The sequence below is a fragment of the Ovis canadensis genome, chromosome 15, assembly GCF_042477335.2.
Source record: "Ovis canadensis isolate MfBH-ARS-UI-01 breed Bighorn chromosome 15, ARS-UI_OviCan_v2, whole genome shotgun sequence".
NCBI classification, from domain to species: domain Eukaryota; kingdom Metazoa; phylum Chordata; class Mammalia; order Artiodactyla; family Bovidae; genus Ovis; species Ovis canadensis.
The window spans coordinates 68,736,171-68,756,108 of NC_091259.1; the positions used below are offsets into that span (position 1 = coordinate 68,736,171).

General features: G+C 41.1%; 1 protein-coding gene across 1 annotated transcript in view; it reads right to left on the minus strand.

Annotated features, from left to right (window-relative positions):
• Positions 1 to 19,938, minus strand: part of DCDC1 (doublecortin domain containing 1) — a 482,101-nt gene that overhangs the window by 2,668 nt on the left and 459,495 nt on the right. The window contains exons 37-38 of the mRNA XM_069554647.1: positions 14,907 to 15,057; positions 11,395 to 11,568 (exon numbers count right to left, since the gene is read on the minus strand). Coding sequence (XP_069410748.1) covers positions 11,420 to 11,568; positions 14,907 to 15,057 — 300 coding nt within the window. The 3' untranslated portion in view covers positions 11,395 to 11,419. The remainder of the gene's footprint in view (positions 1 to 11,394; positions 11,569 to 14,906; positions 15,058 to 19,938) is intronic.

Consider the following 19,938-nt stretch of genomic DNA (forward strand, 5'->3'; position numbering starts at 1 on the left):
CCAGTTTTATAATTGCCAATAATCATATCTGAAATTTCTACAGGCTATGTGATTAGACAGATCTGGGTACAAATATCAGCTCTTCCCTTGACCAGCTGAGGGCTTTGGCAAGTTATTTCACCTTCTCAGGAGCTCAGCTTCCCCATTCGTAAAATGTAAAAGTAGAAGCAGGAAAAAACCACCTATTTCCAAGGGTGGTCATCAGTATAGAATGAAAGCAACAACAACAGTTTGAAAGTCCAGCAGGGTGCCTGGCCAGGTGCATACGCTCTGACAGTGTTAGTGACCTTCCCCATCCATGTTTATAGTTGATCTTATTTGATGCTTATACCAACGGGCTTGCCCAACAGTGCAGGAGGCAAGATTCTACTCAGGTCTTGACACCAAGATCTTTTCCTGGAAGGAACCACCTCTGGTCCTCGGCCCTCCCTAAGTTGTGTTGTGGCCTCCCTCTGTCACTCTGGTGAAATCTGGGTTGGAACTCTGTGGGTGTGGAGAATCTGGATGCAGGTCCTAGTAAACACCTGTATAAAGACTGCCAAGCAGAGAGACAGGCTCCCTGGTCAGCTGGAATAGTGGCTGGCACAACGCTTGTTGCCCAGTCTCATCTAGCGACTGAATCAGAATCAGACTTTTAAAGCTGAGTGGGACTTTAGAGATGGAAGAATCGACTCTCCTTATTTTATGGATGAGGAAGCAGCAGGTCGAACGGCTCCAGCTGGCATCAAGTTGAATGGTCTTATCAACAGCAGTTTATGTTCCTTCCATTCTATGGTTTCCCCTCCTCACAGAGCCAGCCCAGAAATGAAAGAACCAGAATAGATCCAAAGACATGTAAAATATCCTCAGAATAACCTTTGCCTGAAGAGAAATGTAGCTTTCGTGGAATTGAGCCCCTTCCTAGCTCTATGATGCTTAGACCAAGCCAAGGTGAAAGTGGACTTCAAAACGGAGCTGGACCGCCGTTCATTCAAAAAAGGGGCAGTCAGTCTGCTCTCTGGTGGGGGCTGAAGCTTGCTCATCTTAGCCCTGAGGACTTAACAGCTCCTGGTGGAGCTCACCTCAGCAGTGGCAGAGTAGGCCGAGGGGCCAGGGGGTGGCGACTCTTGTTTGCAAAATCTCCTGAATTGGCTGACTCCCATTTACATGCTGTTTCTGGCAACAGAGATCAATCTGGGTCACCTCTCTGCCACTGAGTAAGTATGCTGAAAATTATTACCATTTCAGACAAATGTTTAACTATTCGCAGATTATCTGTGACACCACAGGCCAAAGTCACAACAGCCTAACCTGGGAGTGGGTTTACTTTACCTTGTGATTTATGGAATGAGAATTATGGGTGCTCTGTGGGACTAATTTAATACGAAACATTCAGATGTCTGTCTTATAATGCCATTCATCTTTCCTTAGCCTGCCTGCACCAGGGGGCATGTGGTTCAGAGAGCATGCTCTCCCTTCTCAGCCACAAATCATCACACTTGTGCAAGGGGGTGACATGTCTTCTCTCCCAAGCTGGGCTGCCTGCAGCCGAGTCAGGCAAGCAGTTAAGGGTCCGTCTGGGTGATGATGGGAGAAGAGTGTTTTCCATCCTAGCAGGCCTTAGGAGTGTTTTAAAAGTTACAGTGGGTAAAGAAGGGAACATAATCAACATTGCTTTGGTTTCACTTGTTGAAAAAAGAAATATAATCAGCCTATACTGTCTCATTGTGTACAAGACTCATTTTATAAGAAAGCTATGTGATATATTCTGTAGGTGGATGTGATGTGTGTCTTTTCTCAGATTGCTATAACAAAGTGGTGGCGGTTTAGTTGCTAAGTCACACCCAACTCTTACAACCCTGTGGACTGAAGCCCACCGGGTTCCTCTGTCCATAGGATTTCCCAGGCAAGAATACTGGAGTGGGTTGCCATTTCCTTCTCCAGGTGATCTTCCCAACCCAGGGATTGAACCCAGGTCTCCTGCATTGCAGGCAATATTTTAACTGGCTGAGGCACCAGGGAAGCCCTATAACAAAGTTCCATAGGCTTATAAACAAGAGAAATTTATTTCTCACAGGTCTGGACCCTGGAAGTCAGAGATCAGAGTGCCAGTGCGGTCACGTTATGGTGAGAGCTGTCTTCTGTGCTGACCTCTCATTATATCCTACAAGGCAGATAGCAGAGCAAAGAAGTAAGCTCCCTCGTGACTCTCACAAAGGCACTACTAATTCCATGCAGAAGGGCCCCATCCTTATGATCTCACCTATTTTTAATTACCTCCCGAAGATCCCACCTCCTCATACCATCATATTGGAGCATAGGGTTTCAACATACAGATTTGGAGTGGGGGACACAAACATTTAGTCCATAACAATGCATGTGAGGAGGAGAAAATTCTACAAGCAAATCAAACTCTGATTCAATGCTCCTACTAAAAAGCAGGAACTTTTTTTAACTAACCAGTTATCTTAAACCTTACATTCATTCAACAAACATCCCTTAATGCCTACTATATTCAAAGAGGAAACAGACAGAACAGGCTCCATCTTAAAAACAGGACTCCATCTTGGGCCGGACTGTGGACTTTGAGCTGTATGCCCAGGATCTACGGAAATGACATACCAACTGAAAAACCAGACCCCCTGGATGGAAGAGCCCAAGGGCTCATACCTAGACTCTCTGTTGCCCAAGAGAATACCCTAATTATCTGTGTAACCAAACAGAATCATAAATTCTATTATGCTTATTGGGTATGACCACAGGCCTATTGATAATTGTCCACTGTTAATTAACTACCTAGGCTTAAGGCATATGAATCACGGGTTAACTTTGGCTGTATCTTTCTTTTCCTTTGTTCAGACTAGTTTCAGGGAATTTGGGGAGGTGGGTTTGGGCCAAACATACACTTAGAGTATATAAGGTTTTCACAAAAACTGGTCGGGGTCCTTGGCTAAGAGGAGACTCTGCCTTGACCCCGCCGGTGTCATAAACTGCACTCCACTATCTGCACTGTCCTTCTGAGTGAGTTTGTTTCCCGGAACGCATGGCTACAACAATATGATATGGAATATTCAGGCACTGGAAATATAGATGTGAACAAGCTGGCCTTTCATTCAAGGAGTTTACCAACCAGCGGAAGAATGGCTATGTCAACAGTAGTAAGTGCTACAGTTGAGGTAAGCAAAGGGGGAGCACATGGAAGGCAGTTCCCAACAGAACTGGGTGTAAGGAGGGGTCAGGGACTTTTCCCCAGAAAGCTGTCGGAGGAGAATATGTATAGGTAACACACGATCTGAGGGAACCAAGGGCACTTTTAGGATGAGTGGAATACAAATCTCTGTGGACACAGGAGTAACAAAACAGACTGCACGGCGAGGGGAGCATGGTCTTCCCAAGGCGTGGGAGGAGTGTATTCTACATTTAGATGACAGTCCAGGGCCACTGGAAGATTTTAGGCAAGACAGTAACATGATTTGATTTTCATTCCAGAAAGATCATTCTGGCTACTACTTGGATAAAGAATTGGAGAGGAGTGAGGCTGGGCTTACACCATGACTAGTTAGAAAAACCACCAGAATTGTCCATGGAAGCAATGGCAGTGGCTGAAGTGTAAGTAAACAACTTTGAAGCACTTAAAAGTCCCATAGACGCCTCCCATTTTTCTCATAAACACAGCTGCAAGTTGCTGAAATGAAAATCGACTTTTGTTGCCATGTCCGGAGTGAGACAGAGGGCGGGGCTGCAGCCTGCTGCTCATGCTGTCTTGCGCACTGCGCTGATTCTTCCCCACTGCCGCTGAGAATGCCTTCCTAGGATGCCTCTTAAACACACAGCTTTAGTCCAATACATCACTGTGGCCCATATCAACTTTTTCATGGGAACTGGGCAATATCTAACAGGGAATGCCACTCCTTGGGTGTCCTGGAATGTAACAAGGATTGGCAACTCAAACACACTTGATGACAGTCAAGTTCAGTGAGTAGAACTCACATTTCGGCATTGAGGAAGTTGCTAGCCAGGCTGACCTTGCAGAGTGGAGACAGAAGGAGGTATGATAACAAAAATCGAAATCCAGAATGGAATCCAGCCTATCAAAATGATTGCATTAAACAAGAGGCAAGGAAAAGTCTGATTAAAAAAAAAGGTATTTGACTTCTGAATTGATTTGCGAAAATTCCCTAGATGACAGAGTGTCTTAAGTTTTGCCAGGATGTCTCTGCAAAATCCACTTCCTCAGACAGACTTGCTTGTATTCAAAAGTATAACTTAAGAGTCTATCCTGATATTGTAAGCAAAGTCACAGATTCCATCTTCAAGGTCATGTTGCTTGTATAGCAAAGACCACCAATGTTACACGATCAAAATCAAATTTGAGGATGCACCCAAGGACAAGCTTCTTATTGACTGAAGAGGAATAGAGTCAGCCTAGCGGATACCATGCTAATTTCATCCCTCAGGGGTGAAGGGAGAAAAGAATCATAACAAGAGCAGAATTATGGGTTTTATACTGCAAATACCATGGAGCCCCACATGCCAGCCAGGTCCACAGCTTCCTGAGGAAGGATCAGCCCACACCACCATGGCCTACACAGGCAAGCTGTGCTTTGTATCATGGGATCCTTGACATCCTAATCTAACGGAATGAGTAAAAGGCAGCTACTGGCTGGCCTCCAACCATTCAGTCTTCCATCAGGAGACACAAAGGAAGTAATTCAGAGGGTAGAGTGGCCCTAGAGCCAAAAGAAATACAAAGGGGAGGCAGGAAACAGAAGCCGGGAGGCAGCAGAAGCCCTGAGAGAAGACAAGTGAGCGTCTTAGGAAACTCACAGATCAAGAAGGACAGGTATCACTTAGCTTGTACTAGGAGAACAGTTCTCATTCTGAAGATGTAGTTAAAATTCTTTGAATCCATTATTGGAAAAAAAAAAATATTGCTCTGTAGAATACACTACATAGGACAACTTTAGCTATTGTAACACATAAAATCCCAAGTAAATACATTCCATTGACTTAATAAAATTTCATTGACTTAAAAAAAAAGTACAGAGGAAAGCACATGTGAGGAAGAGGAAGGGTGAACTACGAGGTGCCCATTTGGACAGAGTCAGGCTGTGTCTCTGGAACAGAAACCACCATGAAGCCTGTGTACTGGGCTCTCCCATGCTTTCCCCTTTCTTTGTTAATCCTCCTAACAAACCTCCACCTCCGGAGGTAAATTGAGTGTGTCTCTAACGTGTAACCTGAGCAAGCTTAATTTAACATACAACGTCTAGTGCAGCTTTCATGTTATTAATAGTTCCCTTTAACCACTGCACTTAAAATAGAAAAACCCAGACTAGTTAGCATGACCTGCAAGGCCCTCCACAGTCTGGGCTGGTGCCCACCCCTCCCACCTCAACTCATGCTTGTCACCCCAACATCACAGCCTGTTCACTATTTAAGTAGTCACCCACCTACTTAATGCACCTTTACATGCCCAGTACCCAGAACAGTATCTGGAGGTAGAAACATATGAATTAGGTCTTCGAAAAGCTTATTTTCTTTACAGCTTCTGTCTTCTAACGAAAGTATCTCCCAACCTATATGGATTTCATTTATGGGACAAGAGAACTACTCTCAAAATTAATTTTTCTGAGAGCCCTTGCTATTGAACTGAAATAATATCCCATGGAATTGTACACTGTTAGATGAGCCTGCCAGGGATGTGGGTGGCTCAGACTTCTGTATTAACTAAACCTGGAGGAAACATAGACGAGAGAGGCTCAGCCTTCCCCATAGTAAGCAGCTCCTTCACTGGAGAAAGGGTTGTATGTGCTTAGTTGCTTAGTCATGCCGGACTCTTTGCAACCCTATGGACTGTAACCTACCAGGCTCCTTCTATGGGATTTTCTAGGAAAGAATACTGGAGTGGATTGCCATTCCCTTCGCCAGGGGATCTTTCCCACCTGGGGATCGAACCCATGTCTCCTGCATCTCCTGCATTGCAGGCAGATTCTTTATCTGCTGGGAGAAAGGGTTACTTTGGTAAATAAGACCCCTGTCCCTGTTCCACAGCTCTCTCAGTTTGTACATACAAAAATGCATAAGAAAACCCCAGGAAGCTGGATATTTCCCCACCTTCAAAATTACTCTGCTCTTCGATTCATGTACCATAGCCCTGACATTATTTCTGAGACCTTTAAAATAGCAGATGTTATCAGCACTGACGGCAGCTTATTTAACATGGGAGGCTTCGGCACCTCAAACTCCCTCGTGTTTCCTCCAGTGTTTACGTCCTGGTTACCATCTCTGGGTGGTTAGTTTCCAACTCCTTTCTTTCTCAAGGAAACAGTGAGGAGTAAACATGACAGCATTTAGACTCCAACCCCCACACAGGCAGTAATTGCTTCTCTGCCTTCATAGCCCCTGAACACCAAGGTAAAAGGGGCCACAGTGTTCTCAGAATTGGTGTTTAGTGCTTGAGCCATGCCCAGCTCACAAGCACAGAACCCTGGCCGAGTTTCCACACGTGTGGTCAGCTACCATCCTCCATGACTGGGGCTTGCTACCTGCAGACTCCTTGCTCCACTTCAGGGGTACAGAAGAAAAATTTCCACCACTGAGCCTGGGACTCTGTATTTTATCAAGTTCCCCAGGCGACACATGCACAGGAAGCTCTGAGAATCATATTACGGAAGCATCCCTCGCTGATCCACAAATTGCTATGGGGAGAGTTATTGTTAAAATGAAAGACAGGATTTAAAGGCCCTTAGAAGAGAAAAGGGGCTTCCCTGGTGGCTCAGACGGTAAACAATCTGCCTGCAATGCAGAAGACCCAGTTCTATCCCTGGGTCAGGAAGATCCCCTGGAGTAGGAAATGACAACCCACTCCAGTATTCTTGCCCAGATAATTCCATGGACAGAGGAGCCTGGCAAGCAACGATCCACGGATTGCAAAAAATTGAACACGACTGAGCGACTAAGACACACAGAGAAGAGAAAAAGTAAGGGAGATTGAGGAGAAGACCAAAAGGCAAGCACTGGAGAGAGGCACTGGAAGGAGGCAGGGAAAAAGTGGGAGCGATGAACGCAGAGAATCAAATCTTATGCTTCGGGGGTACTAATCCTAGCAGTTCCGTAAGGCTCCCACCTCTCCTCCATTCTTTCTGGCAGAGTCTGCAGGGTAATTAAGGAGAACTGCTGGTGGTGGCATCTAGACATTGACCCCTCAACTGTTCTAGCGAGGGTCTGCCCAGAGCTGACATTTTTGGACAATTTTGCTGGGGTTAAAACCCCAAGTTCAAAACTTCTGGGGCTGCTAGAGACAGTGTTCATTGCTGGGTCATGTCCAACTCTTTGCGACCCCATGGACTATAGCCCGCCAGGCTCCTCTGTCCATGGAATTCCCCACGCAAGAATACTGGAGTGGGTAGCCATTCCCTTCTCCAGGGGACCTTCCCAACCCAGGGGTCTAACCCAGGCATCCTGCATTGCAGGCAGATTCTTTACTGTCTGAGCCACCAGGGAAGTCTCGGACTGCTAAGTCAGGACCTGATCGATCCAGCGGTTGACTGAACCATCTATATACCCCTAAACCAGCACAAGAATGCAGCGGACAATGAATGATAGCACATCCAATTCAGAATCACCACTGTACTTGCCATATAAATATAATTTCCTGTCTCCTTTCTTCCTCCCTCCCCCAACCCAGTCGCACCCTGGGCATAAGCACTTCTTCTCTCCTCATATATTTCTATTTGCACACATGGCACAGGGTGACAGCCTATTGATAGTGTTTCATATTACAGACTCACAGACCTAGGAAATACTGTAGCTGGCAGCAGGCAACCACTGAATGTCCGTCATTACTTTACTCTCATCAGCACTCACCTGAGTGGTCTTTGTTGATTCTGCTTTGCGTTTGCTTTTGGCCAAGCAGCCCCAAACCAGGCCTTTTACTTAGAATTCTCGCTTATTGCTTTTTGAGAACAAAACTGCTGCTCTTTCTTTCTGCTAAACCCCACTTGAGGAGGCGTTGAGATCTGCTCAGAGGCAGGAGGGAACTAGAGCCACTGATTTAATAAAAACAACTGAGGATCACCACTGGGTCCAAATTCCGTTTAACTGAGGACATTTACATCTGATTTGTGAAGATCTAGAATAACATGGACTTACGTGGTTTGATCACTCCCTTCTAAATGATGTCAGAAAAAAACATACTGTTTGGGTGAACTATAAGTCTCAATAACATTCAGCAGCACACGGGGCTACTAATAAAGGTTAGCTTACAAATGCTGCTGCCACTGGCCACAATTTCTAAGTGATTCTCTTGCAAAAGAGAGCAGAGGTATTTTTACCTTTTTGTTGTGGTTTGCTTGTTTGCTTTGTTTTCTTGATCCATACAAAAAAATATTCAGTAATTATGAACAATCAAGAACAAAATGGAAATTCAGGGTTATCACGCCACAAAACTACATCTGGATTTTGAATCACTTCTAACATGTCCTGTTTTATAAACCTGCCATAAGTACACAGATATAACACTTATTTATAAATGGTGCCATAATTTCAAAATGTTTGTCAAGCATTCAGACACATTGTTTTCAGTTAGTTTACTTAAAAATATGCAGCTTCATCCCAACACTTAATCAGGTAACAAAGGCTAGAGGTGGGACAGAAACATCCAGAAAATTCTTTCTCCCAAGGACAATCACAAACGCGGGTACATAGTTGATTAACATCTGGATCAACTTAAGGGTGTTTGCAAACCAGCAGGAAATAAATTTCGGGAGAACACCACAGACTTGAGGATGGTTGCTTTAGTATTTAATAATAAATGATTTCCAGTTGATAGAAAAATATTGAAATGTGACTTATATATATGAGGCTGATTCAAATTTGATAAGCATGTCCCCAAAGGAAATTACTGGGTTTATTAAAATCCTCGGAGGGTTGAATTGAATTAAAATAGTCTTATCCTATAGTTCTTGCTGAAGGTAGAGTAACTGCCCTCCAGTCCACATGGTTGGTGATCATAGAAGGGCAAAAGAGCAAACTGTTGTGTATGCAACTTGAAATCTGCTTCAGTGTGCTCTGCTTTTAGTGGTGTCAGTCCACATGATCCAGGCGATCATAGAAGAAGGTCAATAATAAAGAGCAGGGCTGTTCTTAGTCTGAAGTTAAAAATGGCTACGAACTGCCAAGATACTCTGCGTAAGCCATCGTCAACAAAGTACATGTCACTGCCTTGCTGGTAAAATGTGATGTGTTGATGACTGTTATATTACATCTAAAATCACATTTACGAGTAATAGAAAAGTTCAGTTAAGAGTTTTGCCTTACGTCTCCTGGTACACTGATACAGTGTTGTGTGATATTACCCATTTTCGCTTCAGACATGTTCACACACTACAGTGAAGACTTCACAAGAATCTGCGCATTTGACCCATGGTGAAATCACAGCATTTTCATAGCAAATCAACTTTTCCTTGGCAGCAAAATGATAGGTACTTTTTCACCTAGAGAAATGCCCTTCTTTTCAAGGAATCTGGAAAAAAATAAAACTAGTTCTATGTCTCTGGGGATTGTAATCCAGTTTTTATAAGAAGAGGCCCAGCAGGTAAGAATCCTACTGGCCCACTTTGTGACCGGGAGCATGTTCCTTAACCCTTCTCGTTCAACAAAAGGAAAAGCGAAATAGGGGCACGTGCGATCTTTCTTTCATATGTATCACAAAGGTGTCCTGGAATGCCTTCACATCTCTAACACTGCACAACACATAGAGAAGAGGTCTGCAAAAGGGCAAATTATTGTGTATGCAACTTGAAATTTTGCCTCAATGTGCTCTGCTTTTAGCAGTGTCAGAGGCAGCAGGAATTTATTCATGCGACCTGACTGATTTGCAGACTGGGAGTAAATGCTAGGCCTTTTGCAGCGATTACCAAGAGCCCCCTTCAGTAGAAATGATCTACTGCCTTCCTGCACCACATTACAGTGGTGGATTGAGGAGTGAGCCAGATGAGCCATTCTGTACACTTCTAGCCAGGCTGCGATTTATACTCAGATGGAGATGCCAAAGGCTTTCAGAGGAAAAAAGAAGAGCATTTCTCTGGAACATTTTTTTTTTTTTTTTTACCAGAACTAGAAACCAAACTCTGGTGTGTCACTGATATTTTTCTTAAAAAATAATTCTTTCTTCATAGCAGAAAGAAATTAAAAGGTAAATTATCTTCCTGTAGTATTGTTACATATGACTGCTAAGGAGCTCCCTTGACCCCTTAAGAAAAATCCCCACATGATTTTTTCCCTTCAAGTGGTGCATATATCCTTTCCCTAAGTTTCGGTATTCAGGACACAGTCCACGGCTTTTGGTTACTGAGCTTACGTCAGAAATGATCCAGCTTCACTCTGTGAACAACATCTAGCTGTGCTCGTGAGGAGTCCTATTACCACAGGCCAAACCAAGGGGAAGTGGGAAGAGGAGAAAGCAATTCATGTGGGGTTTGGTGGCCACCAGCCATTTCATTTTCATTTAGCAAATGTAGGATTTTAGCATGGAACCTTGAAAAATAAAGTGGCTGAGCCAGAAAAATGTCAGTTTGACTCAAATTTAGCATTAGGTAGTCAAAGAGTCTTTGTTACTATCAAATTATAGATATATATATATAATTTATATATGTAATATAGATTTATTTATATATATAGTACATATACTACTTGACCCTACTAAATATAACTATATATATATATATACACTACAATTATCAGTCTATTTTATTATCAAATTATATATAAGAATAAAAAATATTTTGCTGTTGTTGCTTAGTCACTGTATCATGTCTGATGCTTTGTGACCCCCATTGACTGTATTCTGCCAGGTTCCTCTGTCCATGGGATTTCTCAGGGAGGAATATTAGAATGGGTTGCCATTTCCTTCTCCAGGGACTCTTCCAGACCCAGGAATCGAACCCAGGTCTCCTGCACTGAGAGGCAGTTTCTCTACCCCTGAGCCACCAGGGAAGCCCATGTAAAATGAATAATATAAAATTATTTATATATATATAGTACATATACTACTCTTGTTCCTACTAAATTTAAATACATATGTAAATATATATACACACACTACAACTGTTAGTCCATTTTATTATCAAATTATATGTAAGAATAAAAAAGTATATATATAATAATATATGCTATTTGATCCCACAAAACTATTTTTCAGTAATAACAAATATTTTCCTTTTTCTTTTCCTGGGAGAAAATACACCTAAGATAGATCACTGTCATTGCTTTGTCGAGTTTTGTTGTCTTTCTAAGAACAGATTTGAGGCATCAAATGCCACTGTGTAAAATGGAGCGGGTACGGTATAAAATTAAGAACGATGGCTAATCATCACATCACATCCTAGCAAACACATAAGTATGTCCACACACCTATCCCAGTGAAACAGAACACAAACTAGGATGGCTCCGCTAGGAATTCAGTGCGTGAAGGTACCAGGGAATGCAGCTTTGTGGATGGCGACAGCATGATGTCTGTGGCTTGAGGGCCCTGCTGCCTGCAGATTCGGGCATAATTTGCTCTGATCTTCACCAGTTGCTTTAACTCTGTTAAAAAAATTATTTTGAGAGACAAGTCAATGTATTTATGGCAAATAATTAAAAGTTCAGGATGATGAAAAACTCGAAGATCCTTCAGAAACCCTCGACTCCCACGCCAGACTCTCTCATTACACACTTGACTTGCTTATCACATCAGATATGTGTTAACATTCTTTGGATTTCTACAGAATGGCAGTTGCTAGAGAGGGCTTCCTTCCAAGCTTTTTATAAAGCCTGAATTGGAAGCTAACCTAGAAGTGGTCTAAAAATTGAACCCACTGAAAAGATGGTAAACACAGCATTGAGATCCATGTTCAGAGCTGAAGACAAATGGCATAAAGCACTCTTTTAATTTCGTTAGGGGTTTGTGTGAAAGACACCATTCTAACAGTGTCTGATTTGTTGTGCCAAAACAAATCCATTTTTCAAAGACCAAATGTGATTCTTTGGTTACTTTCACATGCTGAATGTTTTTACATTATAGTACATAAAATAAGTTCTTACTAGGCGTTTAGTTTTGAAAATCCCAAGCTGCCTTATTTTCTACTACATACTTAAGTCAGTAGGTCACAGAAGAATTATGAACAGCATGATTCATTAAATGTCCCTTCACAAGAGTATATATGTACATGTATATATATGCTAGTAGCATTTCTCTCTTTTTTAAAGCATTCTGAGTGTTTAGATGTCTACCAAATGATTATTTCTCATTTAATTATTTCAGGAAAAACAATAAAATGGCAGTTCATATAATAAAATAACTTTCTAATAGCAACTAAGTTAGACTCTCTGCTATCAGTTAGATTTTCTAGAACATATGTCACCCACTGAAAAGATCTTAGACAACTGGGGGAAACCACTAATACTTTTACCATTAAAGGAATATGAGGACCCATTTTAAGAGGAGAAGAAACAGCTCTTTCACATCATAGTAATCGATGTGGTTCAAGAATTGAAGACGCAAAAATGAATGTCTGTTTAGCCTTGTCAAAGGTCTACAGAGCTAACAAGGAAGAAAATGGTAAGAAGAGTAATGTTTGCATTTTCAGTTTTCTCTTTTCCTTTTGCAGTTTTTATGGGTAACAAGCTTGGTTCTGGGAAGGTAGCCTACATTTCTCTCTGTGTTTTGGATACCTCTCTGGCTAGGTTGGAAAAGGCAATGGCAACTCACTCCAGTACTCTTGCCTGGCAAATCCCATGGATGGAGGAGTCTGGTGGGCTGCAGTCCATGGGGTCACTAGGAGTCGGACATAACTGAGCGACTTCACTTTCACTTTTCACTTTCATGCATTGGAGAAGGAAATGGCAACCCACTCCAGTGTTCTTGCCTGGAGAATCCCAGGGACGGGGGAGCCTGGTGGGCTGCCATCTCTGGGGTCACACAGAGTTGGACATGACTGAAGCAACTTAGCAGCAGCAGCAGCAGCTGGATAGGTTTCCTGTTATTTATCTGAAAGGCCCAGTGAATACAGTGGGGCCAGGAGGGTGAGGTCCAGGCAATAGAAGGCCATCCCAAGAGTACGAAAGATTAAGCATAAATAACAAAAGGACTAGGAAGGTACCTTCTACCACACCACTTACTAGTCAATTACTTCAAGTGTGTTCATATGCTTAACTAGATCCAAAACTCTTTCAGGGAAGGAAACCTGGCTTACATTTCTTTTATTAGCTATGGAACACAGAAAGCTGTCAATTAGTACTTCCTGTTAAGAACAACATCACTGGTTCATTCTAAGTAATTCTTCTAAATAATTACATAGCGAGGGTCACCAAGAACTGGGGTGAGGTGTAATGGTGAATGATGGGGACAAATACAAAGAATATAAAGATTAATGTCCTTCTTTGATGTAGGATGGTGCTGGGGGAATCTGTGTGGTATCCTCAGAATAGTGTTAGCTATTCACATAAATCCTTGTCTTCCTGCATTTTAGTTTTCATTCCTATATTTTTGCCCTTTCTAGGCTAAGTGTAAAGATAGGATTGCAACTGTTTTTAAATTTTTTGGTTTATATATCTTATATATGACATAGGTCCATCTAGTCAAGGCTATGGTTTTTCCAGTGGTCATGTATGGATGTGAGAGTTGGACTGTGAAGAAAGCTGAGCACTGAAGAATTGATGCTTTTGAACTGTGGTGTTGGAGAAGACTCTTGAGAGTCCCTTGGACTGCAAGGAGGTCCAACCAGTCCATCCTAAAGGAGATCAGCCCTAGGTGTTCTTTGGAAGGACTGATGCTAAAGCTGAAACTCCAGTACTTTGGCCACTTCATGCGAAGAGTTGACTCATTGGAAAAGACCCTGATGCTGGGAGGGGCTGGGGGCAGGAGGAGAAGGGGATGACAGAGGATGAGATGGCTGGATGGCATCACCGACTCGATGGACATGAGTTTGAGTGAACTCCAGGAGTTGGACAGAGAGGCCTGGCGTGCTGCGATTCACGGGGTCTCAGAGTCAGACACGACTGAGCGACTGAAGTGAACTGAACTGAACTGAATAATAATTTTATGGTAGCTTTTAAAAGAGATAACCTAACATTAGTTATTTTTAAAATCCCAGGTAATTCATTTCTAATTTTTTTTCCCCACATCACGTGGCATGTGAGATCCTAGTTCCCTGGACCAAGGATTGAACCTGTGCCCCCTGCAGTGGAAGTACAGAGTCTTAAGCACTGGACTGCTATGATGTCCCCTGAATCTTCTGATTTCTTTTAAAATGTTATCAGTTTTTCAGGACATCCTGAACATTCTGCCTTTGTTAATGTAGACCTACCCCAGAAAGGGGTTTTAAATTCCTCAGGATAAGTAGGATGAAAGATACGAATTGGTTTAATACCAAATGTTATATTCTCTTCCATTTCTAACATTTATCAAAAAAATTATTGAAAGATAGACAAGATAATAAACAAGCATATATTTACTTATTAGTAAACAAAATAAATCTATAAAGTGTATATTTGTTTTTTAAAGAAACATTAAGTTTTAAATAACTTGCAAAGTAGGAAATCAAGGATGCCTCACTTTCCTTGGATGCATGCTAAAAAATGAATACCTTCAAAGGAGGCCTTTTAGAATTTCTACAACTAAAGCCCCTTGGATAAAACTCAAGACTAACAGAACTTTCGTTGAATGCTTTAGATCAAACAGTGGTAACAGTGAGCTTCCAGCAAATAAATACATGGAATTTAACTTTGGTAATATGGCATACAAAAGTGTGGAGTAGGATGGTCATTAAAAATCATCATGATGGGATATAAAATTCAGTAAAAAAAAAAAAAAGCTCTTTGAAGAAACAAGTGAATGCTTTAATTCTTCAAAAACATGATGGAAAAGAAATCATCACTCATACCTTGCTGCGTTCTAAAGCTACATCCTGTAGACACACAGATGACCATGTCTCGCTCTATGTCATCCCATGAGTGAATTGGCTCTCCGTCGGGGGTGTACAGTGCTCTGGCCGGGTGGGCCAGCTTGAGACGAGAGGAGCAGTCATTCAGGAGCTGAAACACAAGGAGACACATGCTGGGTGGGTGTGCGACGTCACAACATGTTTAAGTATTAAAGAATCAACTCCTTGAAGAGAACTATTATCATGATATAAGTATTCATTTTATTTATAATTGCTAGAAAGAGGTATACTGAGTAGCAAAGGGAACGCTTCTCTATACTTTGTAATGATCTATATGGGAAAATAATCTTAAAAGAAGAAAGAGTGGATATATGTATATATCCTGATTCACTTTTCTGTATACCTGAAACTAATACCACATTGTAAATCAGCTATACTCTGATAAAAATTTTAAAAGAAAAGACAGAGGTATAGAAGGAGATGAGAAGGGTTTACAAATGTTCCCTAATGCGGTTAGACAGTGAGGAACTTCAGTGCTTGTCAGTGGATTCGTCCTTCTTGTTCTCTCCAGTTCAGTTCAGTTGCTCAGTCGTGTCTAACTCTTTGCAAGCCCATGAAGCACAGCACACCAGGCCTCCCTGTCCATCACCAACTCCCAGAGTTTACTGAAACTCATGTCCATTGAGTCGGTGATGCCATCCAACCATCTCACCTTCTGTCGTCCCCTTCTCCTCCCACCTTCAATCTTTCCCAGCATCGGGGTCTTTTCAAATGAGTCAGTTCTTTGCATCAGGTGACCAAAGTATTGGAATTTCAACTTCAACATCAGTCCTTTCAATGAATACTCAGGACTGGATCTCCTTTAGGATGGGCTGGTTGGATCTCCTTGCAGTCCAAGGGACTCTCAAGAGTCTTCTCCAACACCACAGTTCAAAAGCATCAATTCTTCGGTGCTCAGCTTTCTTCACAGTCCAACTCTCACATCCACACATGACCACTGGAAAAACCATAGCCTTGACTAGACGGACCTTCGTTGACAAAGTAATGCTTTTTAATGTCCTGTCTAGGTTGGCCATAACTTTCCTTCCAAGGAGTAAGCATCTTTTAATTTTGTGGCTGCAGTCACCATCTGCAGTGATTTTGGAGCCCCTCAAAATTAAGTCTGCCACTGTTTCCATTGCTTCCCCATCTATTTGCGATGAAGTGATGGGACTGGATGCCATGATCTTAGTTTTCTGAACATTGAGCTTTAAGCCAACTTTTTCACTCTTCTCTTTTACTTTCATCAAGAGGCTTTTTAGTTCTTCTTAGCTTTCTGCCATAAGGGTGGTGTCGTCTGCATATCTAAGATTATTGATATTTCTCCCAGCAATCTTGATTCCAGCTTTTGCTTCATCCAGCCCAGCATTTCTCATGAGGTACTCTGCATATAAGTTAAATTGTTCTCTATTTTTCCATATAGAAGAGACTCCTTTCTGTTTAAGAAATGGCTCAGTGTGAAAGATCTTGACTTGAAGAATCTAGATTTGTGAGAATAGCTCAATTATTTTTTTCCAATAAGCAATGCGCTAGAAGGACAAAAGCACTGACCTGGTTCTGGCCTCTGTCTGACCTCAAACAAGTCAGGCAATGTGCCTACAAAACAGTCTCTTCAACTATAAAATCAAATTTTGGTCTAATATGTCTTGGATTCTATGATTCTATTATCATCAAAGGTTTTTTTTTTTAATTGGTAAATTAAAAAGCTATCTGTTAGAGCCTGATTCAATTTCTCTCAATTTTCTCTGAAACAGTAAAAAAACACATGCACAAATGCAAAGTGTCAACAGTTTTAAAAAAGATCACTCAACCTGTTGCCAGACCCTGAAGAGTGGTTCCATTAGTGTGCATAAGACTTTAAGACAGAACATATAAGCGAGCAGGAGGAAAGTAAGACATTTCCACACACCTGCCTGACTTCTACCTATCATCCAGGCCAGACAGCAGCTCTCCCAAAATGAAAGGGCCAGGTTCACATAGCTCCAGTCACCTAATACTTCTTTTTATACATCAAATTAGGGGCCACAGCTCACAGCAACTGAGTTGTAGAACTGGGCAACTTATGGTATCTTGCATCTGGAAAATGGTTCAGAAATATGAAGGAAGACAAGAGAGTGATGAGATAATGCAATTCAGAGACTGAATTTTTCACCCAGTATTTTGAGCAAGGGATGGATGCACTGAATTGAGCAGTAACAGAAATTATCCCAGAATACATTCCTGTTGTAGAGGGAGTAGTCAGACAGGAGCAGTGGGAGGAAAGACTTAAATGCAGTCCCACACCCCTTGCTGAATAATAGCCAGTCAGCAGCAATTTGATTCTGATTCAGGATATACAGGAGGATCCTACAGCTCCCAAGTCAAAATTTAGGGGAACAAAAGAAAACTAATGTCTCCTGTCAATAGAGCTCTCCTTGTACAAGGAGATACAAATAGAAAAATGAACCTCAGCAATAAGAGGATTGTGAAAATATTCTACAACATAAACAGTATCTGTACACAAGGTGAAGAGGTTTTTTAAGATTTAGAGCACAAATACATTTTAGAGTATCTGTATTGTGCTCCCCCAAATTTTAATAAAATATGACTTCCACAGAGACACACACACAGAAGTGAGATGACAACAGCTTAAAGGAAAGGAGCATTGCTGAGATGTACACAGAGATAATGATGGTGATGGTGACAATGGTCATCATAATAATAGCAGTTTAAATTTACTGGCACATTTCTATGAGCTACGAACTTATTTAAAAGTTTCTAAGGATAACATAATTTTATTTTGTGGGAATAATTATTACCCTCTTTTTCTTGGTGAGAAAAATGGAGAACAGAGAGGCTAAATATCATAACCAAGGTCACACAGCTGGTAAGAGAAGAAACAGAGTTTTAAATCGATATGAATAGAGAGCTAAATGAGAGGCAACAAAATGAAAGATTCAGTAGTAGAATCAAACTCTGTCTTACAAACAGAAAAAAAGCACACTGAATATTATAGAAAACCAAACTGTATTAGAGAGGACTAAGTTGAGAAAATCTCCTAGGATATAGAGAAAGAATAAGACAAAATTTATAAGAGAAAAGTTAAACAAATGTCACATCAGGACATCAGATATTAAACCTATACAATATAGGTATTAGTGGAGAAGAACTCAGAATATATAAACTTAAGGAATTATTAAAAAAAAAGACGAAAATTCTCTTTTTTCAAACATGTCTTCATATCAAATAGGTTAACCCAAGATACGGCAAAGTTAATGAAAAAATGACTAACATTTAACTTTAACTGGGTTAAAAGTATGAATTTCAGACAAGGGGGGAAAATTCAGTTATGTTTAGATCTGTTTTCTGTAACACTGACTACTAAAGAAAATGAGCCTTTTAGGGGAAAAGGTTTCAGTGTAAGAATTCAGTTTTCAGCTAAATTAATACTTTGGTTACAGGAAACAAAAGGTATTCTTATATGTAGAAAAATTCAGAAAACATATCGCTCAGATACATTTCAGATTACTTAAAAAATGAATGAAATTCCTTCACCATGGAAAAGTCATAGTATAAAGTGACTAATATTAAGCAGTAAGATCACTAGAACATGATACAACTGTTATAAAAAATGGTTAGACAATAAATCAATTTAAAATTTTAAAATAAGTTTTTATAGGGAAAGTAAAAATGTAAAACATCACTAAAAAGGGACATGGGAAAGGAAAAAATAAAAAACAAAAAATTCCAACTTTCTAGCTATCTATGGAGGGGAAATGATCCTGTTTCTTCCTTTTTTTCCATTGTTAAGAATATTTAAGACCTTCTAGAACTAACACCCCAAAAAGATGTCCTTTTCATTATAGGGGACTGAAATGCAAAAGTAGGAAGTCAAGAGATTCATGGAGTAACAGGCAAATTTGGCCTTGGAGTACAAAACAAAGCAGTTGAAAGGCTAATAGAATTTTGCCAAGAGAATGCACTGGTCATAACAAACACCCTCTTCCAACAACACAAGAGAACACTCTACACATGGACATCACCAGATGGTCAGTACCAAAATCAACTGATTATATTCTTTGCAGCCAAAGATGGAGAAGCTCTACATAGTCAGCAAAAACAAGACCGGGAGCTGATTGTGGCTCAGATCATGAACTCCTTATTGCCAAAATCAGACTGAAATTGAAGAAAGTAGGGAAAACCATCAGACCATTCAGGTATGACCTAAATCAAATCACTTGTGATTATACAGTGGAAGTGACAAATAGATTCAAGGGATTAGATCTGATAGAGTGCCTGAAGCACTATGGACAGAGGTTCATGACATTGTACAAGGGGCAGTGTTCAAGACCATCCCCAAGAAAAAGAAATAAAAAAGGCAAAATGGTTGTCTGAGAAGGCCTTAAAAATAGCTGAGAAAAGAAGAGAAGCTAAAGGCAAAGGAGAAAAGGAAAGATACACCCATTTGAATGCAGAGTTCCAAAGACTAGCAAGGAGAGATAAGAAAGACTTCCTCAGTGATCAACGCAAAGAAATAGAGGAAAATAATAGAATGGGAAAGACTAGAGATCTCTTTAAGAAAATTAGAGATATCAAGGGACATTTCATGCAAAGATGGGCACAATTAAGGACAGAAATGGTATGGACCTAACGAAAGCAGAAGATATTAAGAAGAGGTGGCAAGAATACACACAGAAGAACGATACAAAAAAGATCTTCAAGACCCAGATAACCACGATGGTGTGATCACTCACCTAGAGCCAGACATCCTGGAATGTGAAGTCAAGTGGGCCTTAGGTAGCATCAGTACGAACAAAGCTAGCGGAGGTGATGGAATTTCAGTTGAGCTATTTCAAATGCTAAAAGATGATGCTGTGAAAGTGCTGCATTCAATATGCCAGTAAACTTGGAAAACTCAGCAGTGGCCACAGGACTGGAAAAGGTCAGTTTTCATTCCAATCCCAATGAAAGGCAATGTCAAAGAATGCTCAAATTACCACACAATTGCTCTCAT